General features: G+C 38.5%; 1 protein-coding gene across 15 annotated transcripts in view; it reads right to left on the reverse strand.

Moving 5' to 3' along the window:
* mcf2l2 (MCF.2 cell line derived transforming sequence-like 2) overlaps positions 1 to 24,322 on the reverse strand; it is a 143,554-nt gene that overhangs the window by 9,745 nt on the left and 109,487 nt on the right. For 6 of the 15 annotated variants that reach the window (XM_037981149.1, XM_037981140.1, XM_037981143.1 and 3 more), the window contains 6 exons: positions 20,191 to 20,286; positions 16,134 to 16,232; positions 14,063 to 14,134; positions 13,707 to 13,817; positions 10,367 to 10,476; positions 3,674 to 3,789 (listed from right to left, as the gene is read on the reverse strand). In XM_037981149.1, coding sequence (XP_037837077.1) covers positions 3,674 to 3,789; positions 10,367 to 10,476; positions 13,707 to 13,817; positions 14,063 to 14,134; positions 16,134 to 16,232; positions 20,191 to 20,286 — 604 coding nt within the window. The other 9 variants (XR_005234393.1, XR_005234395.1, XR_005234394.1 and 6 more) reach the window with 9 other exon arrangements.

A 24,322-nucleotide genomic window follows, 5' to 3' on the forward strand; every position in this document is an offset into this window, starting at 1 on the left:
CCCACCCCGCATGCAGCCCCGCCCCCAACAACACAAGGAGGCGTTCCTCTGCTACCGACAAAACTGGCCGATGGAAAGGCAATGCATTTTTTATGGAGCCAAGCCAAGCCGGGCCAAGTAGAGTGGGGCTTCTGTAGTAGAGCCAGTGGAATAGGGGCATTAGAGATTATGTGTTGTGAATGACTCCTGGCTAATATTACATCAGTTGAAGAAATCCTTCCACTTTTTGAAAGTTTCTTTACAATCTGGCCAATGATTAATGAAATATTTTGCTAATAGACAAACAGGGTTGACTCCAACAATTAATGCTAAAGTTTTAAGCAAAGGTCTTGGGCAATGAGTAGCACTTGGAGTTTGTGTTGTGAATGACTCTCAGCTACAACCTTACAATCCTCTGTGTCACTTGTTTCCAACCTTTACATCAGCCTTAGTCCTCATGGCTGGCCTACCTCCATTTTCACTTCAATGGATCACTGATACTTTCATCCACTGTCTGATCTTTCTCATGTTCCTCCTCCTGCTTGAACCACCGGTTTTTGTAAAGTTTGTTGCCCTGTCAGGCTTTGTTTTTATTAAACTTTTTTATTTTCACTTAAGCTTCTTGTGTCAGTCTGCAATTCTGGGTTTGACTCTACAGTACACACAACTGTGACACTGTTAGCACTCAGAATGTGTGTTGCGGATCAGTCTCAGCTATTACCACACAAAATTTAATATGTAAAACGAATTAATTTATAGTAATTTTTGAGTTTTTATGGTCAGTTGGTTGTGGCAGACATCTTGAGACAGGTTGACTCTAAATATCAATTAGTTGTAGATGTACATCTAATAATTACTTTCTGAAAATGTCTTTAATTTTTGTTCAATAGTTCATAAGATATTTGTTTACAGCCATATGAACACACACACATACAGACACGGGTAAAAACATTATCCACTGCTGAAAGGCGAAGGCGGGCAATAATGAACATGAAGCCTGCCTCATGTTCCAACAGCATTTGTTATATTGTGTATGCTATACAGATCAGTGCATGGTTTACTAGTTCCAGTTGATCCAGCTAAAAGGATCCAAGGAAAGAGGAGACTCATGAATTCTTCATGTTCCTCGTGGAGGAGAGTGCGGGTATGAGTGAGAGAGACCTTTTAAACAGCAGTAGATAAAGACGACAGGAGACGGTTTTAGGAACTGAAATATGCATGAACTGATGAAAAATGAGCACAGTTAAAGCAAGTGGGCTTTCATCTAACAGAGGATCAGTCCTTTTTCAATCCAAGAAGAACCAAAACAATCTTTCAGATGAACTCTGGAGGATGTTTAACCAGAACAGCTGCTGCTTCTTTTTTTTGTCTGTCAGATTTCTTCTGCCTAATCATGGTGAAATTGTAGTCAATGAAATTTTAATTCTTCAGTAGTCATACTGAGCCTTCAATCTTTCCAGGGAGAAAATGGGGCTTTTTAAAAATGTATTTATTTATTTTTGTGGTGGTGCTTGTCTGATTATTATGGACCACATGTAGACGATTCATGAACATTTAACCAATGCTACTCTTAAATGAGGTTTGATACGATGTAGAAGTGGACCATTCTTAATCAAAACTCCATAAAAACCGAAGTCGTTGCATTCCTTATAGTAATGTTTATCACCTGCTGCCTTTCATGCCAGATTTTTAAACAAAGATGAAAATTTATCAGAAATGAGTTATGGGCACTTTGGCCAAACACTGAAAATACCGCATAATCTCATGCAAGACTGCAATATCTTGCATGATCTGTTTATGCTTGACTCATGTTTTATGAATGACTGAGATACTACCACACCAAATTTTAGCTCGATTCCTATAAAATTGACCGAGGTGAATACATACATTTTTGTGCAGGCAAAGGCTGATTACTTGTGGAGGCCAGCTTGATTTGGTTGAGTCCAAAAGTTGATCAGATGTAGATGTACATCCAAAAATTAGGTTCTGAGAATTTCATTGAAATCTGTCCAATGGTTGTTCATTATGAGTAAAATAGGGGTTTATTAGATTTGTAAACTTGCCAAAATCTTCTATGAATTTTGTTTTTATTTACATCTTACAAAACATCTCAATTTTCTCATTATGTGCTCGCCACACGGAGAGCGACAGATGACAGGGGTGAAACCCAACACGTGATGCAATAGCGACGGCAGCATTGCGAATCGTGCTCTCGTGGTTTGTCCCAAAGAAATTTGATTGCTTATGAAATTGGAGGGATTTTGACATTTTAAAAGCAGTCCGTGTCAGACATGGCAATGATGAAGAGTCAGAAGATTTTACTGGAACTGACATAAATCTTGCAGTTAAGTGTCCTCTACAAAAGAAAAAAGACAATCATGGGTTTATCCTATATTGCAGACAACGAAACTGCATGGTGAATATCATCATTTGATGGTGGACCCCAAGGCTGATTTGTTTTTTGTTGCGACAGCAACAAAAGTTGAACATTTTTCAACTTTGTTTTGTTGCATTGCCTGCCTGTGTGTACAAGCTCAAAATTTCACATAAACAAATTTTGCTGGTCACTAGACTGAAGGAGGGCAAGGGATTGTTCCATAGGAAATAAATTGAGAGGGCATGACGTTGCTTCCCGTGTGTAGAGACCATTACTGGGGTTGTACACTTGAGGTTGGATTTAAATATTTTTTGAGACTGGTAAAGACCAGATTAGTAATTAATATTATATTCTAATATGTAAAATTCTGGAACTGTAAGATATGGACTTTCTTTTTCAAGTACTAGATGGGGGGTATTCACAATGTACAGTCAGATTTATGTAGATAGTTTAAGCACAAATTATTTACTTTGCATAGAATAAAAGGAAATTTGCATTTAGTTGATTTTTTTTGTTGCAATACTTCTTGACAATAAATCTTATACCATTGGAAAACCTGCTTGTTCCCTCTTAAATGATACCACATATGGTAAGAAAATGCATATGTGGGTTGAGCAAGAAAGCTGAGTATGTGGGTTGCGCCTGTGAAAAACTTGTCCAATCTTCTCTGCCAAAGCCAAACAACTTATTCTGCCACTGACTCTTGTTCGGTATTTATTGGATTGAATGATTTAAGTCTGCAGAAACAAGACAGTTAAGACAGTTGGCAGTTTAAGAATTCATTAGTTTGTCAAACAGGGGCCTCAATAGAATGTGAAAGAACCATACACAACCACAACAGTTCCTCCTCCTCATACTACTCACCAGCTTGGTGACACAGTGCTGTGGGATGGCATTCTAATCTAATCGTTTTTAAGTAGCAAAAGCTACATTCAATCACAAATTATGATCGTTTAAACATGATTATTTATTACTAAGTTAAGACTAGTTTGTCTTCTGCTTTTTTCTGCCAAAGCATGCTAAAGGTTCTAGCCTGATGCTGTACATAGACACTCATGAGTCCTCAGCTCTAGTTTTACATCTTGCCCATGAAGTAACAAACGCATGTTGGTTTAGACAGACTACTTCCCATGTAGCAGAGTCTGGTAGTCTCATAGGTCCATCCACACCACCAAAGTATTCAGATCACAAAAGAAAACAAAAACTTCCTTGTTCTTCAAAAAAAGTTGGTGGAAGAACAGGACTCTAATATCTGTCTGGAAGAATTGTCGTGCCACAATTAAAAAGAAGAAAAAATAATTAAAATTTTAAAATTACCAGTTTCCATTCTCTGCTTCTTCCAGAAACTGGACTAGGTCACTGGTTCCCAGAGACAAGTCCTTGGCTTCACATGATGCGTAGGTCAGCTGGACCCGGTATCTGCTGCTGTTACCCTGCAAAAAGAAATTACTTTCAATCTATGCATTTAACCTGCTCCAAAACACAGATCTTCACACCAAACTACAACACTGATCCAGGGTCCAGGTGCGGTTTCATCTGATACTAACTTTACCCAGAGTGAAACTAGCATTCCTTGAAGTAATGAGTATCACCTGCTTAACCTCCTAAGACCCGAAGTTTGCTTAGTTATTTGGACTGATTTGGACCTGATGAGTGTAAAAACAAAGATTATTTTTTTATCTTTTATAATGCAGTCTGTGAGAAAAATGATGTCCACATATGTCCTAGGAGGTTAATGAAACAAAGATCTTGTTTTAATATGTAATTTGTGTGAGTGCACTCTTCTGTTTGGGCCGTATTAAATTTGTTGAAGTGAAAATAATCAAGTTAATAAACCTGTTTAGAGGTGGATAATAATAGGTGCTGTGATTGGAAAAGCACAAGAAACCTGCAGTGCATGACTTCCTATGCTTACTAACTATTACTGAGTAAAAACTTATAAAGGCAGAACATGCATTGTGTAAAAAATATCAACACGCTGCAGGCACACCCATTGTTGACCACAGGTGAAATAATACATTTTCTAAACTCAGAAAATAAATCTAACTTGAAACAGGATATTAGCATTTATTCTTTTTAGAATAAAAAAAAAAATGATCCCATGTAATCAAACTAGAAATGTGAGGCTGTATTCACACCTGATAGTCCAGTAGACTCAGTTCAATTGAGGGCCAAAATTGCAACATTTGTTGCATTTTCAGCTGGTGCAGTTCGCTTTCACACTACACTGACTCAATCGAGCCAAACCCTTTGTGAAACCAGTTCTCCCCTTCGCCTGTGGTGGTGCTGCACCAAGAACTATTGAAGGAAACAACACAAAAACCTCTGAAGAAGACAGTGAGCGCAACTTCCTTCTTCTGGACAGTAAACAAAAATGGAGCGGCATCTAATTTTAGTGGTTTTAGTGGTTTCTGTTTATTCTGTGGTACATGTTCCAAACAAACATTTCTCAACAATGGGCTCAGCATGATGGGAAGATGAGGCAGAAGAACATGGAGAATGTTGTTTTTCACTGAAGGCGGCTGAGACGGCTCCATATGAGGCGGCATGCTCTGAGTAGGAGCGCATCCAACTTCATAGTAGTGATGTCCACCTTACACAGACATCATGCAAGGTATATAGAAGATATGGGTAACTTTATTACTATTATTGCTCAATAACATTACATTACACGTAAAAACAAAAATAAACAAATCAATTATCCAGAATCAAACAATACAAATAACATTCAACAGCAATGTTGAATGTGGCTTCCTTCTATTTCTATTTTCTAATTTGAATAATTGACTGAGGTTTACTGTTTGACAACTAGGATCAGTTGTAATGTATGTGTGATTAAAATGATTTTGTTTTAAAGTGCCTCAAGACAACATTTGTTGTGAATTGGCCCTATGTAAATAAACAAAATTGAATTTAATGTAAAACTATTATTAAGTAAAACCTTCAAATGCAATAGAAGTCTTATATTTTTATATTTTTCTACACTTTAGTGTGATTTAATTTTTTTTCATTGTTGTAATGGTAATGCTACTATAGTACAATAACACAGGCTATTACTACCTATGTCTTTGTATTTTCGTACCTATAAGACCATGTGGGCTCAACTGTGTCTATCAACTTGGTGTGAAGTCATTAATAGCTCCTGGAATAAAATGGATTGGCAAGAAAACTTCAGGATGACAAAAACATAATTTCTGCATTTTAGTGACATCCTCCGACCACGTCTGACATGCCAGCACAATAGATATTGTAGTCCACTTCCTGTTGAGCTGCAGGTTGCAATATGTCTGTGGAGGCTTCCAACAAATCTGGAGTATCGCTCCATCTCCCACCTGTTTGGCGTGGGCATCTCGATAGCCTGTAGTGTCACACAACAGGTTGTTACTGCTATTAATGAGGTAATGAAACCTCTGTATATTAAAACCCTGTTGTGTTCACAGGGTTGTGTGCTGAGCTGTGTGAGTGTGTTCTACCTTTCTCCTACTTAGGGTGTGTTCTGGCAAGGTTAGCCTCCAGCTGGTGCCACTTTTCTGCAATCAGGAGGCAGAATTTCGAGGAGTGGGGTTCCTAGGACAGACTTCAGTTGGGTAAATTCTACACTGTGGTAACCTAACAGTTAGCTCTCTAGTTCCAGAAAACATTTTTGCTACTAGTTAAACTTACCTTCCATGTCCTCCGCCTCTCCTTGCAGTTTGGTCACCTCCAAGTCGGTCCACCTTGCTGTCCTCCTGGGTTCATCCTTGGAAGCTCACCTGCCTGTCTATTCTTATTATATTCTGTTATTCTGCAAGGCGTGGTAGATGACAAAATTGAATTCTGGGATATTAATGTGTAGTGGCCGGGAAAAGTTCATGATGCAAGGGTTTTGGCTAACTTTTCCAGTAGGGGTGAAAATGGGACACTGTTCCCAGGCTGGATAGAAAGACTGTACAATGTAGACGTACCACATAATATCAGCCTGTTGTATTCTGCATAATTACTGTGAAACAGCCAATGAGGACTGGGTAGATGAAGAGCCAGCAGACTATGTGGACGACTTTGGGGATCCAGAGATTGGCCATCAATCTAACTATGGGGGGCAAATTAGGGATGTTCTGTGTGCATACTTGGCACAGTAATGCGTTTGTAAATTAATATTATGTGTTTTTTAACACAATTTTGTACTAATAAATTTCAAAATATAGTTTTGTGACTTTGCACCTGACAAGTGTTTATATGCTGCAATTTTGCAAGAAAATAAAGACTGCTTGTTTATACTTTGTTTTCATTGTAACAAATAATAGTTCAACATTGAAGGTTCAACATTTTTGTACACATTCTTCTGAATATTTTAAGAAAATATGTATTTATGACTAACTTCTGAGTTGTTCAAACTGTTTTTATACATAAAAAAAGAAAAATGTTTCAAAATAGTTCATTTGTTTCTTTTCTTTTGTCTTAACTACAAATCAAAGAAGTCTTTGTTGACATCACCTAGAACAGAAGATGGTGAATGCTGAGATGGGGTTTGATGAGGTTTGGGCTGGTGTAGGTGCAGTGTGGTGGGTAGTTGGTATGTTATGCTGGTGGAAAATGAATGAAAGTGAGTTATCAGTGTGGTGAGTATGTGCAGAGGGCTGTGAGAGGATGCAGTGGGCCACAATGGGGGGCTGACTGGAGTTGGAGACATCCACTGCTGTGTGGTAGTTGGTGTCATGGACTGGGGCATTGCAGCATGAAGAAAATTAGACATCTGAAAGAACATCTGGCTGGTGGCCTTCTGCTGTTCTTGCATTAACTGGAAACATCTTTCTTCAGCTTGTTGCTGTATTTTTAAGAAGTTCTCAAAGGAGGTGGACTCCTGCTTCATTCTTTTGAATTCATCCTCATCCATTCTCTTTTCATCCAGGTAGCTCTCAAACATTTTCTGAAACTTGTCAGTTTTTGTCTTTTTCTTTCTTTTCTGAGCCCAAGGTATAGCCAGCTTTGGTTGGCCCCTTTCTTCATCCAGCAGGGAGCTTGTGGTGGGTGTCTCTTCAACTTTGAATTTGGTGGCGCTTTTATCTGCTTGATTAAAATGTTACAAACACGTCACCACAGTTATACATTGAAATTATCCATATTGGCTTATCTGTTTATAATAAATTGAGGCAAATAAATGCAAACTGGCAAGATGTAACTGCTTGTTTTATAATGTAGCATAATGTCTATATTGAAAAAGTTTACTCAAGCATTATCACGTAGTATAGTCAGCCACTCACCAGTTTTTTCTGAGTCTTGATCCTGCTCTGTGGATTCAGAGCCGCTCACTGCCAAATTGGATGCCGTCAAAGGCTCTTCTTGGTAGGATTCCAGAACATGTTGTGGGCTCCTCGTGGGTCAAGTGCCAAGAACACCACGTAGTTCATCGTACCAAGGAAACTTGTCCTTCGTGTCTCCTGAACTGCCACTTTTCCTAAGCATGTCACATGTTTTGATGTATTGTTGGCGAAGTTTTTTGCGGCACTGGGCAACTCTCCAGGGAAATCACAACATCTCCAATTTCACATTAATTAGCTTGAAAACTTTGTTGTTTTTGTGAGTGGTTATAAGTAACTGTGATACATTTTCATCTGACCATATTTGTATGAGGACCTTTACTTTCTCTTCATTCCACGTCTGACCACCAGCCGTTTCTCCCGCTAGTGGTAGAAACGCACTTTTGTTTTGGTTGAATTTACCCAGAAGACCCTGTGCTGTAGTCCACTTCCTGCTTTTCGAGTGGTCTCCAGTCCGCTTGCATTCACATATGCATTCAAACCGCGCCAGAATTCACTTCAACCAAACCGAGACCTACGTTTTTAGGTGGACCAGAGTTCACTTTTTTGGTCTGCATCACAGTTCCATTGCACATTCACACCTCCCCAAACGAACCGGACTTTCTAGCCTAACAAACTACTAAAGTGGACTTAACAGGGCTGGTGTGAATGCACCCTGAGTATCTCATTTGTCTGTGCTGTATACTGGTTAGATCCCTAGTCTGTGGATAAACAGAACTGCTTTACTCTTGTCATGACAGGAGGAGAGAGTGGCAGTGAACCCAATATGCAGACTCATTGTAAAATAAAAACTGGTTCTTTAATAACCAAAACAAGAAAAACAAAAGGCTGACGTGGCAGCAAGAACAAACAAATGCATGGGCAAAACCGTGACAATGTAAACGATCATAGCAACAAAAACAGCATAACAGAAAGAATGAACCGGCGAGGAAGTGGAGAAGGTGACCAGGCTTTAAAGACAGGTAATCAGGGGAAGTGAGCACAGGGGAGTAATTAGAAAACTTGGGACAGGTGTAGATGGGCATGGCATGGAAACAAGTGATAACCTGAGGAGAATAGAATGATGACATAAACAGGCAACAAACAGGAAAACAACAAAGACAATAAACCAAAAGGAACCAGAAACAAAACACTTCATACAAGAAGAAACACACCGCCAAAACAAAACCTGACAACTTTGGCTTGGACTGCACAGTGTATGTGTGTGTGGCTTGTTATGCACGTCACAAACGTATAGTGGCTTTAGAGAGGCTGACACATCCATTAGATATGTGCAGGTAAGATTCTCTGCCCCCTCCCTCTCTCCCTCATTTCCTAAATGTCAGGTGGTCAGTACCAACTGCTAACTAGACATAAGTCCATCAAAATAATTAAGTTTGGAAGGGGTCTAATTTTAGGCTGACTAAAAGAGGACTTAGTAGAGATGAACAGAAAGTGGAGAGAAGATGAGAGATGATGTTGACTGATTGAATTAAACATCTAGCCTTGTTTGAAGGAATGCATGCTGTTTGATGCCCTCTGTGCAAGAGTTTTAGATCATCTTATGTTGAGAAATGACAGAGTTGTAGCTTTTTTGGGCTAACCTTGAAAATGACATTTGGTGCAATTTCATACAATTTCATACAATTTCATGCAATTTCGCAAGATTTGTTAGAACTAGGAGTATGTGCTAAGGATGACTGTCAGCTACTACCACACCTAATTTTAGCCCAACATGTGTAAAATTGACTGCATTATAGCCATACTTGTGTTTGCTAATATTAATTTGGTGTGGCAACCATCTTGAATCAGGGTGACTCCAAAAGTAAATCAGTTGTAGATGTAAATCCACTAAATATTTTCTGAGAGTTTCATCAAAATCCATTCAGTGGTTCATGAGACATTTTTCTGATGGACAGACATAGTTAACTCTAATAGTTAATGGCAAAGTGTTTAAAACCAATCTTGCACAATCAGTTTGTGCTTAAAGTATATGTTGGGATTGACTTTCAGCCACTTATCCACCAGGTTTTAGCTCATTATATGTATAATTGACTGAGTTATAACCATTTTTGAGTTGGTTAAGATTGCTTAGCTGTGGCAGCTATCTTAAATAGGGTTCACTCCAAAAGTTTATCATTTGAAAATGTACATCCAATGAAGAATTTCTGAGAGTTTCATTAAAATTTGTCCTGTGATTCATGAGATATTTTGCTAACAAAGACAAATGAACACACGCACAGACAGGGTCAAAAACATTTTCACCCTTTTGCAGCAGGCGATAGAAATGTGAAGCTTTAAATGGAAGTCTAAATGATTCAGCTAAACTCAAATAAGACATTTTGATCAATATTTTTCAAAGTAAAAGAACATGTAAAATCACATTTTGAATGAATTTGAAAGACCAAAAACATGCATGTTAGATTAATTACTAACTCCTAAAAACTGTCCATAGGTGTGAGTGAGAGTGTGAATGGTTGTTTGTCTAGTTTGTCTCTATGTATCCCTGTGATGGAACTGCGACCTGTCTGGGGTGTCCCCCGCCTCTCCCACAGTGACTGCTGGAGATAGGCACCAGCTCCCTGTGACCCGGAATGGAGAAGCGAGTAAAGAAAATGGATGGATGGATGGTATTTTTTATTTGTTCTTCACTCAATTTAATTTTATCATATACTGTACAACAGTGATCCAAGTCATGTCTGGGTTAATGTTGCAAACATTTTCAGCTACTTACATTCTTATTGTTGCCTTCATCCTCAGAAGAGTTGGAGGACTCCTCTGCACTGGAGGGAATTGTCTCAAAGTCCTCTGTGTCAATGGAGGGGAGACGCCTTTGTGTCCAGCCTGTAGGGCAGGGGTCAGAAGGGCAGAGTTAATGTTAGCTCTGTGGGTGATAGTGCTCTGAAAAAATTCCCACACTTTGCAGATGGGTAATTTATTGCAAGTCATCATCAAAGCTACGTGCGTCAGTTTACCAAAACCAAACACTTCTCTCACACAGAATGATTCTGAAAGCTTGTAAAACAGTCTCAGAGCATGTTTCTATGGTGACTCAGTGCTTGTTTTACTCTCACCAGGAATAACTAATTATTTTCAGAAGCAAAGACCTTTTGTGCAGTTCATGTAATGATGTAATGCCCACACAGGATGATGATCCCACTATGGTGACCAATAAGACCTATTAAGACATGGCTGGATTGTGGCAAATTTATATAAAATATCCTTTAGTGTTGAGGCAATCATGATGCTGCTGCACTGTTAATCTTCATCACATAGGTTTTTCTAGCAATTTCTCATGTCCCTGAGTACTCTTACCATGTTTTATATGTCAGCAGCACATTTCCATGACGTTATTACCATGTATGTCCATGATCGCACCACATCCCAAGCCCTGATGTGGTACAACTCTTTCAGACTGCACCAGGATTGGGGTGAGGGTTATAATTTATTTTTCCGATGCATCGCAACATGGACATAAATGGTTCTGAATTTATTTAAAATTGTCAAAAATTGATGATGGTTACATCAATGATGTCACATTGAGGAATACAAAACATGGAACTCTGAAGTGTGAACACAGGTAATAACTGATGTAGATTCTCAGTCATCCAGGACATGGTAAATCCAAGAGTTAAAAGACAAAACAGCTGGACTTCTTTTCAGTGGTTAAAGACAATTCCCTTCCATCCAAGCAGCTTTCTCAATTTAAAAAGATATAGCGTGTACACAACACAGACACATTAAAAATATGGCTGACCAAGTCATACAAACACTGCCTTCTGTATTGAAAGCTAGTGTCTGGGAATATAGTGAAAACTCTAATTATAAATGTGACTAAATGTGATTTTTTTTTTTTAAATATGAAGAGGGTATGGTCTTCCAAAATACAAAATTTACTCTAAACATCAATTGCCCACATACCCCATGGCCAGCTCACTGTGCATGAGCAAGACAGCACCAGACCTCTGGACTGCAATGGGCCGGACAGCAGACAGAAATTGGACAGCAACAGGTTGTCAGACAGTAGGATAACAGCAGGCTAGCAGACAGCAGCATGCTGCTTGACAACACTCCACCAGACAGTAGCAAGCAGTGGGCTGCCGGACAATAGTGAGCAGGAGGTTGCTGGGCAGAAACAGGCTGTCAAACAACAGCTAGCAGCAAGCCGCCAGCCAGCAGAGGGCTGTGGGGCCCTGAGCTCATGTTAATGCTAATTTAATGTGTTTATTTATATATATATATATATATATATATATATATATATATATATATATATTGAATACACACACACACACACACAAACATATATATATATATATATATATATATATATATATAGCTTCCATTTCGCCCCATTTGTTCCACATGGGCAGTTCCACTTTCACTTCAATCTTGGATCCTCTACCAGAGGCCCGGGAGCTTGAGGGTTCTACGCAGTACCTTAGCTGTTCCTAGGACTGTGCTCTTCTGGATCCTATGATCTGTTAGAGCCACTCTTCCAGTTTGAGGGTCACAGCACCAAGTGCTCTGATGACCACTGGTACCACTGAGGCCTTGACTCTCCACAACTTCTCTATTTCTTCTTGCCTTGGTATATATCAAGCTTTTCGTGCTCCTTCTTCCTGATGTTACAGTTGTGTTGGACTGCTACATCTATCCACACTGCTTTCTTCTGTATCTTATCTATCACCACTATGTCCGATTGATTAGCCATCACCTGTTTGTCAGTCTGTGTCTGGATGTCCCACAGGATCTTAGCCCTGCCATTCTCCACCTTAAGTGGAGTCTCCCACTTTGACTGCGGGACTTCCAGTCCATATTCGGTACTGATCTTCCTGTACACTATTCCAGCAACTTGGTAATGACGTTCTACGTGCTTTGCCTGCCTGCATCCTACATCCTGCTCTTATGTGCTGGACTGTCTCAGGGGCATCTTTACACAGCCTGCATCTTGGGTCCTGCCTAGTATGACAGACGTCGCTATTGCTCTTGTGCTAAGGGCCGGCTCTTGTGCTGCCATGATTAGTGACTTTATATATATGTATATACATATATGTGTGTGTGTTTGTGTCTGTCATTTAGATACCTTTGTGCTGCATCAGCTGGAGGTCTTTTAAAGATTCCCTAATTAAGAACAACCAAAATGTGCAACAGAACGGAGTAACTTATTTATTGTACACGTCAAGATGAAGAGTAGAGTTTGAATCAATCTTGTCATAGAAAGCAAAGCATCAGCTGGTGCTGGTGGACAGTAATGCATACCCTCATAAAGGACAGTCCAAGTGTTAATTGTGCAATTTTTACTACACTTTGGCCCTAGTTTATTGAATGATTGTGCACCATTTTGGGGGTGCGGTTTCAAATTTTGATAATTTCTGTAATTCACAAACTGAGCTTTGCACTTCAAACCAAATAGCATCTCTCTTTGCTGATGCAGTTTGTTCACATATAAATAAGGCATTTTGCAGCATTTACAGAAAAACCTGCCCATATTTATGTAAATGTAAATTATGTAAAGCATTGGATTGTCAAAAAACAATGCTGTTTGTGTGAAATATTGACCATCTCCAGAGAGCTGCTGGTAACTGTCTCAGGGGACAAAACAAAGGAAATTTAGCAATCTGCTGCAGTGCTGCTTTCACAAAAAGTCGACAGGCATGTGACAGACGGTATAATTCATTCTTTGTGATGAGTGCCAGACACTTGCATATACAATTATAATGCCAAAAATGTGAGTAAAGGTCTGTTGTTTCTGTCTTACATTCAGAACTTGCAATTTTTTTGTCTCAAATTAGACTAAACAGTTGCAGCCCGGTGAGATAGTACATGTACAGTTTAAAGCTTTGTAATGAAACTGCAACAATTTAATATTGCAGTATTTTTTGGACTCAAAGCTTTATGCAAGAAGCTAAGAAAACATAAAACATCATGTATAAAGAAGAGGCCTTTTACGCATTAAAATAATTCACCCATTAAAAATAAAACTTCTCTATTTTCCAAAATAGGCTACCTTAAATCAATTCCCCTTCAAATCAGCTGAAAAACAACCGGAGAATCCGAGTTCCTGCAATTACCTGGTTGGGAGGTGGATCTAGGGAAAGCTGTGGTGCCACCAGGACCTGTAGCCCTGTTGCTAGCCACACTCTGATGCTTCCCAACCGAAGTCACTGCACCACGCAAAGTATCTGCAGGGATATCAAACTCTTCAAATATGTGACCTAAAGAGCATGAACTTCAAACCACAAACATGCAGCAAAACATTTTATCTGAAACTTTCTTCATTTGATGCCCAAATCAACAAAGCACATCATACATTACAAAGGAGGCAAGAGTGCAAACAGAAAATAACCAACATCAACCAGAAACTGAAAGAAGACAATTAAAATAAAAAATCACGCCATTTATTATGCTTAAAAAGCAGTCGTTGTACCTTCATAACCAAATGGAGTGGGATCACTCTTTATCTCATGTCTCTTGCTCTTAATGCTAACAGACAGAGGACCTGGACAGGGAGAAAGAATGCAACCAGACACTAACTCAGAAACTAACAAATGAAAACAACAGCACATAAAGTTACACAAAGAACATCCATTACAGCTCCTTTTAGACATCAAAAATCAATATCGTTTAAGATTTGCCATCCAGGACTTTTTTTTCCAGCAAATGTCCATATATATATATATATATATATATATATATATAAATTCCCTTTTAGTGACAGCCTGTGACGTGCCCTGTCATTTGATGTGAATAAGTGCCTGTTTAATGGTTGTGTGAACTCCATGCACTGCAACTTGGTTCAGCAATGCCATTTAGCAACATATATTCAACCTGATTTTGTAGGCGTTTTCTTTTTTTTTTACCCAAGTCTGGACACAGTGGTACAGGGAATCATGGCAAAATAAACAAAAGTGTGGGAGTGCTCACGAACCAGCCAGCAGTTGACCGTCGGATTCGGGCCGCTCCCCTCACCCTGCCTCACAGGATCACAAGCCCCACAAACAAAAACCGGAAACCCCAGCTTAGCCTACGATCCCCAGACCAAACAACACAAACAGGTCATCAACCAACAAAAGGTAGCAGCAATCAGGAGGAGCGGGAGCGAGGCTCAGAGTTCCACAAACACAGGGCACTCCTCCGAACCTCCTTCCCCTGGTGGGTGGGGCTTGAGCCTTTTAAACCCTTTCCAGCCAATCAACTGCAAGAAAACACAACCATTAAACAGGCACTCATTCACATCACATGACAGGGCACGTCACACAGCCATACCAGTTTTCTTCAGGCCTGTACCTCTACATGTTATCACGGCTTATCACTCCTCTGCAAAGAGGAACTGTGAGTCAAATGTGGGAATTAACGTAAATGCTTGAAAAGCTGCTTTGTCTAAAATTAATTTCTGTAAATGCAGGAAATTGTGTGCACACAATATGTATAATTTGTTGTTGTTTATCTTTTCAGCTACTTCCTTCTGCAGAGGTTGCCACAGCGAGTTAACTCACATGACATGTCTTTCTTGTCACAACCTGGGCTCAAACCAGCAGCCTCAAGATTAAAAGACTGGGGCACTGACCACCAATCTACCGTGGCCCCAAGCAATATATATAATATATAAAAGAAAACATTTGGGTTCAAATAAAATTTCAATTGGTTCTAGATATGGATTGCAGTCTGCTATTTGGGAACCCTATGATAGACCATCACAAAGTAGCTCATAATTGTGAAGACAAAAAAAAAAAAAAAAAAAAAAAAATTAGAAGTGGCTTTCAAAGTTTTTTTTCTTCTTTTTTTTTTTTTTACAATTACAGTAAATATCTGAAAAGTGTGGCATGCATTTGTATTCAGCCCTCAGATCAAAAGTGTGTAATTTAATCTCAGTATAAATCAAGCTGCTCTGTGAAGGCCTCAGAGGTTTATTACAGAATATTAGTAATCAAACAGCATAATGAAGCCCAACAAACACATCAGACAGGTCAGCGATATATTTTGTCTTGCTCTATCACATAAAATCCCATTAAAACACTTTGAAGTTTGTGGTTATAATGTGACAATATCTATCTATCTATCTATCTATCTATCTATCTATCTATCTATCTATCTATCTATCTATCTATCTATCTATCTATCTATCTATCTATCTATCTATCTATCTATCTATCTATCTATCTATCTATCTATCTATCTATCTATCTATCTATCTATCTATCTATCTATCTGAGCAAGTCTGTATTCTTTAAAATATCATTTTACAACACTTTAAAGGATTCAGAATGCAAACAACTGGAAAGCCCTCAACAGTTTTTATGACCATTGTAAAATTACTGTGGATCAACTCAAATATTACATGTTCTTGTGTGAGATTACATGGAACAAAACAAAAAAGGTTGAACTACCTGAAATGGTTATAGGTTTTTTGATCTCATTCTCTGTGCACCTGTTCTGTTGGAATATCTTCTACATACCACAGCAAGCATGGACATCAAGACTGAGGGTTAAATGGGTACCTTTTGTACGTCGCGTGGCCAAGGAGGAGGAGGAAGAGGAGGCAAGAGAAGAAGTGAGAGAGAAGCGGCGGGGGACTTCTGCCTCCTTAACAGTGGGTTCTACAGCCAAAGAAGAGCGACAGAAGAAAGAGGAGACACGAAGAAAGACAAGAAAATTCACACATTGAGAAGAAAAAGGAGTAAAGGGACAGAACAGGTGAAAAAATGAAGCAGAAGAAAACAGACTGAATGAACAAAGTAAGCGATAGTGTAGCAAAGGCAGAAAAAAAGGTTATTATTTAATGTATAACTTAGTTTTATGGAGTAGTGACAACAAATAAGTACATCAATGCTCTCCATGTATATTCTGAAACAATGCAAAGAAAAATGAAAATACAAACTTTGCAACAACAAAACATTCAATGCCAAATCATGACATAAGGAAACTAAAAGGCTTATCACTCCTTGAAGTAATGCATATTGTCCACTGCCTTTCATGTCAAAGTGAGAAAGGACAGCTGTGATTAGCTGTGGTGGCCATCATGAATTGGGTTGACTCCAAATGTTAATGAGGTTTTAGATGTACATCCAACAATTACTTTTTGAGTTTCATTTACTTATGATCAGTAGACATGGTCAGCAACAATACTCAGGTAGGCTGTGATGTGACACAATGCTCAATTGGTACTAATGGGTCCAAAATGTGCCAGGAAAATATTCACACCATTGCACCACCAACACCAGCCTGAACCATTGATACAAGGCAAGATGGATCCATGCTTTCATGTAGATGATGCCAAATTCTGACCCAACCATCCGAATGTCCGGACCCCAGTATTTTTCTGTTGTGTATATTATAAAAAAAAACGAAACAAAAAAACAACGCTTTTGAACGGCGTGGTTCTCTGCATAGCTCCATCAGTTTACTGTAGGAGTTTACTGTGTGCAGCTGCAGCCAAACTCAATGTCTGCAAAGAAGAGTGCAGCTTTTGTACCTTATGTGGTGATTTGGGCTTTTTCCGTGTTGTGGTTTTGTTTTATTTTTATTTAGTTTGTTGGTTTGTGTTTGGTTTCTGTCTCGTCTCTTGTTTCATGTTTCATTTGCTCCTCCTCAGTCTCTCTCTCTCTCTCTGTCTCCCTGCCACACCCACCTACACCTGTCCCTACTTTGTAATCACGTCACCTGTCTACACTTACCTCATCATCCTCAGTGTTTAAAACCTGGTCATTTCTGTCAATACTCTGCTGGTTCATTGTTGTTTGTTTATTGCTGCTAGTTGTTTGTGTGTTTCGTCCTGCCTGTTCCTGGTCCCGATCCTGTTCATGTTTCTGCCTTAGTTTGGATTTAGCTTATGTTTATGTTTTTGCCGCCACGACAGCCTTTATTTTGTTTTTGCTTTAGTTAAATAAATTTCTTTTATTTCTACAATGAGTCTGCATTCTGGGTTCGCCTCCGTCATCACCTCTCATGACACCTTACTGCTAAAATAAAGACCAGAAGAAGAAGAGTGCCACTTACAGTGAAACACAACCGAGGTAAGTTGCTAGAAATATTGTCCTTCAATTCCACGAAGCTGATTTTGGTTTCCGATTGCAGCTTCCGATTCGGAAAATGGCTAAATGGCGATTCCACCTAATTTTTCACTGCCTTCAGCATCTTTAATCTATTCTAGTTAAAAAACTACAACACCAAGACACTTCAAACCTGGACCAGATTATTCTGCACTGATTGCAGAACATTTAAAATCAAGTGTGTGATCTATGAAACCTTAATTTGATTTGTGAAACCTCCAATAAAGAGGGATTTTAGCATTTTTTATATCTGGACCACACTAGAACTTGTCCAGCTCCAAAACTACAACACCTCACTGGTATTTGATAAAAAGGTAAAATCTATGCTAAAATCTTGTGTTTTGAATGTGTTTGTGCAGCATGAACAATCAGCATTCATATAAACTAATTCATGTAATTTCAGTGACTCGTCATAGTTGTGCCCCGAGTCCTCTGTTGCTTCAGATAATGTCGATCCCCATGGATTTACAAACACACACTAATACATGTCATATACACATTCAAGTCACTCGTTAAATGCTTCCATTTTAATTAAGTTTTGGTCTTCATTGTAACTGATGTGCAGGGGGATAATGAGTGGTTGACCTCAGTATTTTTTAAAGTGTGGCTACAGCCCTGCTCCTGTGTGGACTTTGAAGATAGAACTTTTGTTCAGAGCTTCCCGTTCGGACCTGGGACTCTGATGTTAGTTCTTAATTGTCTTTAAGGCTCTCTGTATGTCGTCCACCATACATAAATAAACCTGTTTGAGTGTTTTCATCTGACTGACAAGAGCCGGCCCTTAGCACTGATTCGACATTTGCGTTAATGAGCAGTTGGACAGGTGTAACTAATAAAGTGGCCGGTGAGTGTAGATCTTAATTAGTCGCTAAAGAGAAGAAAACTAGTTTTCATTAGGCTGAAGAGAGGCAGTCGTGAACTGTATATGGTTGGATGGAAGAGAGATATATCACCAGTTTCCAGTTGACAAGGAGATGTCGCAATTTGCGTTTTACCTTGTTTTTGTGGTATTACTCTCAACAGCTTAATCTTCTTGTGTTTCTCTGTGTATTTGGGGTAGGGGGTTGATTTACGTTTTTGAAGTTCTTTTTCTAATTTTTAGATGTCCTCATGATGCTCAACTTCTTCCTTATCTCCTGTAGTCCATCAGCATTTTCTTCAGTCCACTATCAGATTCTCTGGGCTCCTTGCCATATTGCCTACCAAACTTGCTGCCTGAACTTGTTCTTGATTTGTTATGGGTTTTTGTCCTTAAAGTAATACTTAGTCTTTACCTAAAACCTGACTCCTTAAAACTGTATTTAGGTCCTTTCTACAAGTGATGAGAATTACTGCTCTTTTCTGGTATATGAATGGTTTTGGCACCACTTATCAAAAAGAACTGCTTGTGAGGAGCCATTTGGGAGCCATAATCTCCTTCACTATTTTCAACAACCATCATGACAAATGTTAGAACTAAAGTTTGGTGCAGGTCTAGTGACATATACCAAGCATTGCTGTTAAGCAAAACCTTTGATTCCATTTTTCATAATTTTCATGTTTCTTTGCATAATCAACTTTAATAATCACCTTGTGATTGTATGGATGACTAGCCAATAAAAAGTGTCAAAAAGAGCTTGTGTCATTCTAATTTCAAACAAAAACGTTTTTTTTTTAATTTCCTGAAAGTTATGTTTTTAGAAATGCATGGTTTCTACCTGACAGCAACAAAAGATAACTAAAAAACTAGAGGATAAAAACATTTCTACTGTTGCTAATAATGTAGGGCTGTGTGGACCATGGGAGAAGGAAGTTATCTTCTACAGGAAATACACAGAAGGACATTTTTTAACCGTCAAAGGAAAGCATATTTGCTGATAGTTTTCATTTTCTCACAGAGTAAGAAGCATTTAAACTTATTTTACAGGAATTATGTAAATCATGTGTCATGTTAACAAGCAGTCCAGGTCTCAGTTTTGTTTAAAACTTATGGTTGAATTTAAAAATAAAATTCATGACAAGATTTCATCTGGCAAAGCTGATCTGTAAACTTCTATAAAACAAAGTTTTCTGTAGTTAAGTTCATGTTTCAAAAATTCAAGCCAAAAAAGGTTGCACAAAGTACAAATAGCAATGCTTTGAAACAAACTATTACTTTATTACTTTAACAATTACTTCATACAAATAAAAAATGGCAAGAATTAAAACAGTTCTTAGAGGTATGTTCTATAAAGCCAAAGTATACATGCTTGGGATTTTTCGCCTACAAAGCTTAAAATACATCCCTCAAGACAACTGATTCCATAAATTTTGCCAGAAGTTGCAGACATTTATCTGTCATAAAATCTGAATGAATTAGCTGCAGTGCAAGGAACTAAAACACGATGGATGACGTTGACACTGATATGATTAAGAAAGGAGCAGACTGCGAGGAGGATAATGATGGCAGAGATACCACTGGTGATGATGATGATGACGATGATGATACTCATGATAAAGACTTTAATAAAAGCCCTTTTTGAGTTACCTGCAGGAAGAGACCTCCTCTTGGAAAGACCTTGTAAGGTGAAAGGCTTCCTAGCATTAACAGTGGAGTGGCCTGAACGGCTGGCTGAAGCATCAACTGAGTGGCAAAGCAAGGCAAGGCGGAGCAGAAGTTAGAGCAAGGATATTCAAAAATGAACAAAAGGAGCAGATGAGTGTTTGTTTCATGATCAATTTTTAAACAATTGGATTTTTAACAACTGTGAATTCAGAATTATTTTGAAATTCTTCTTATGACACATTCATCTCTGGAAGACAGAACCTGTCTCCTTCATGAGCGGTTTGAAGTAAGGACATTCCTGTAGTGTTTATACTTGTGTATAATAGATTAAATGGATGAACATGGCACCTTCATGCATTTGAAAATGGTACCCAAGAATGAACCAGAGTTGTGGAGGTTGACAGTTCTCTTTCTGATATCTTGGCTGATTTATTTTCCATGATGTCACACAAAGAAACAGTGTTTGAGCTGTGCCTCAAAATGCATCCACAAGTGTGTCTCCAATTAACTCAAATGTTGTCAGCTAACTTATCAAAAGGTTCCAAAGCCATGGGATCATCAACTAGGCTTTCCTAAATTGTTTAAAGGCAGAGTAATTCTTTGTGTATGCACACTTTGTGGAAGGAAAAAATAAAATTGTCCAAATAAAAACCTCTCATTCATTTTTTTGGACATTTAGCAAATATAAATAATTTTGGCAATCATATCTGACCTAAAACAGGAAATGCTTAGTCTGATTTAATGTCAGAAAGTGAGGGGGGAAAAATGGTTATGAGTCTTTTTGTACAGTACAGGTAAAAATCTGGTTTCAAATGTAGGACCTCACTGGTTCTAAAAACATGACAATGATCAATAATAGTTATTAAAAGTTTCTTCACAAATCTTCAGTTCTAATGTTTATTCCTGTAAAATAAATCTTAAACACGAGGATGGCCAGCTGCCAAGGCGAGTACAAAGCAGACCAAGGCAGGTACTAAGTAGGCAGGAGTGGGCAACAAAATAATGTGCACGTCCAAGAATATAGTTTTACAAACCATGTATGTGGAAATATGTGATTTTTCAAAAAGTGTCCACACAAATTTTGGCCTCATATCTTGCTGGTTGCAGACACAATAAATTCAGTGAAAATACAATTAAATTTTTGTCTATTTTTCCACATGTTTGAGTCAAACAACAGTTGCAGTCCAGTGAGATTCTACCTTTCAGCTTTTTAAAATTCAAATTTTTAATTTTGATTTTATTATAGTTACTTTGAATTTTTATTGTGTCAGTTTTATATTTTATATTCTTGTTTTTGTGTATTGATATTTTTGATTTTTATTTTCATGAATGGTTCTATCTTGCTGTTTTGTTAAGCACTTTCATTTGAAAAGTGTTATAAAAAAGTGATTTAAATGTATTTTTCTTTGTAGTAAAAATGACTGACTGATTTTTCAATTTTTCACTTTTTTAAACCTAGATTTTACTAACTTTAGATCAACTCTCATTACCAAAGAAGACACTTAAAGAGAGATCTAAACAGACCTTATTAAACACACGTTGTGTGTTTAAAAATCCATGAAGCCTTGTCATGGATTTTAAACACACATATTGTGTTTAATAAAGTCTGCTAAAAGAGCTGGTTTGAAATCACCTCACACCAATAGGTCTGTAATCTAACACTGATAAACACTAAGAGCTTTAACAAAAAAAAAAGGAAAAAAAGGAAGGGGAAAGTTTGTTTGTATTTGACCTTTAACATAGATGAAGCATAAATTTAGAAAACGTTTAATTTAGAAAAAATAAAAATAGAATTGACTGACATGGGCAAAGCCAACTTAATGTGGAATAGCCATGTTGGTTTGCAGTTCAAAACGCTGAAGCTTAACAGTAAAAGCTCCAAAGTTTCATGCTGAGATACAGTTTTCATCATCCATCCATTTTCTGTACCTGCTTGATCCTTTTCAGAGTCACGAAGACCTGGTGCCTAACTCCAGGATGCTGATTGGGCAACTATTCACTATCACACTAGGGCCAATCTAGAATCACCAATTAACCTGCAGGAGTTTGGACTGTGAGAGTAAACTGTAGTGCTTGGAGATAAAAGCCACACATGCATGGGGAGAACATGCAAACTCACAAAAATGCTGTGAACCAACTGCGCTACCATGCAGTCTCTGTTTTCATCACAATACTGACAAAATACTGTACATGGTGGCTACAGCTGATTTTTCCTCATTGGAACATAAATAAATTAAACTTCTCAATGAACCATGGAGGTGGAATGAGGAGTTAAAGTTTACATAGAGCTGACAAGCCTCTGAGCCATCTCAGAGATCTGGAATGAATCGAATGTAAAGAAGAGATAGTGTCGCATAGCACACTGTCTTTTTTCACAGTAAGTTGTCCATAAGCTTTAAAGGTTCATGTTGTTTGTGTGTTTTCTCCATTCTGCACCTGCTCCCACTTTGAGTCCTTCTTACTTTCAACACAAAATCTTCTCATCCAGACCCAGGTGCTACTTCTGTAGGAAAGGGTAACAATAGTAAACAGCTGCTGCTGTTTTTTGCATTAAATCTCTTCCCAAAGCTTTGTAAACACTAACTGGCTGAACCAATTCCTGCTTTCTTCCATCCACTGTCACCACCTTGTTTTTTCTTTGTTCTCTTCCCCTGTGTCTTCCTCTTTCACAGAGTTTATATCTCCTTCTGTCAGACAACCTGCAGCTTCTTTTATTTCCATCCTCTGCCTTGAAAAAGACTTACGAGTTATTTCAACGATGCTACCTTTTTTCATTCTCAATGAACAGAGGTGACATACAGCCATCACAATATGGGCTGCAGAATATGACATCCAAGTCAATGAACTTTGTTAAAAAAATAACAAAGAATTACTCTGTACCCAAAAAAACAATGACACATGATTACTTTTACTTGATTTCTTTTTTTACATGAACCCCTGAACTACTCCCTACTTCTCTGCCCATTGACGACCAACCTTCATTGTTTTGATGAGTACTTTTGTTAGCTGCATGTTGTAATGTTTCATTATATTATTAACTGGAAAAAGCTTTTTTTTCTTGTATGGCCCACTCATCCTTCAGTCTTGCCTTCTTTGGCCACTTGTCTATCATTTCAGACTATTTATAATAATTTTTTTGTTAAATAAAATCTTTCTTATCAATCCATGTTGTAAATCCAGTTTTACTAGACAAAAGTGCAGTAGAATGTGTCCAAACTGTAGTAGTGTTACAAAAGGGTTAAACTTTACAAACCAAAGTTCCTTTAGGCTAATAATTTCTGCTAGACATTATCTATTTAACCTACTGAGGCCTATAAATATAATATCTTTCTACCAGATACTGTTAATTTGGTAGATATAACTATACATTTTGTTAACATCTAAACCTGCATTGAATATTATTTTTTGTCATATGTAACCTTTGCTCCAAACCCTACCCATGTGTCTAAAAATTCCTACTGCAAACTAACCATTCCTAACACATTAACCATCCATCCATCTTCTTCCGCTTATCCGGGGTCGGGTCGTGGGGGCAGCAGCCTAAGCAGGGAGACCCAGACTTCCCTCTCCCCAGCCACTTGGGCCAGCTCCTCCGGGGGAATCCCAAGGCGTTCCCAGGCCAGCCGAGAAACATAGTCCCTCCAACGTGTCCTGGGTCTTCCTCTGGGCCTCCTCCCGGCGGGACGTGCCCGGAACACCTCACCAGGGAGGCGTCCAGGAGGCATCCTCACCAGATGCCCGAGCCACCTCAAGTGGCACTCTCGACGTGGAGAAGCAGCGGCTCTACTCTGAGACCCTCCCGGATGACCGAGCTTCTCACCCTATCTCTAAGGGAGAGCCCAGACACCCTGCGGAGGAAACTCATTTCAGCCGCTTGTATTCGCGTTCTTGTTCTTTCGGTCACTACCCAAAGCTCGTGACCATACACAGCAAATCCAGGAGGCCCAGATTAACACTGTCAGATTTGATTTCAACACTTTTAAAGTGTCTATATGGGTCCACACCAGAAAGTGTTAATTTAACTCTTTTTGGAGAGTTGGTACCTTAACTCTTATAAAGTGTCAAATATCAAATCTGCTGGAGTTAATAATTTAACACTTACTAACACTAATTC

This window comes from Kryptolebias marmoratus, linkage group LG18 (genome assembly GCF_001649575.2).
Source record: "Kryptolebias marmoratus isolate JLee-2015 linkage group LG18, ASM164957v2, whole genome shotgun sequence".
In the NCBI taxonomy this organism is placed as follows: Eukaryota; Metazoa; Chordata; class Actinopteri; order Cyprinodontiformes; family Rivulidae; genus Kryptolebias; species Kryptolebias marmoratus.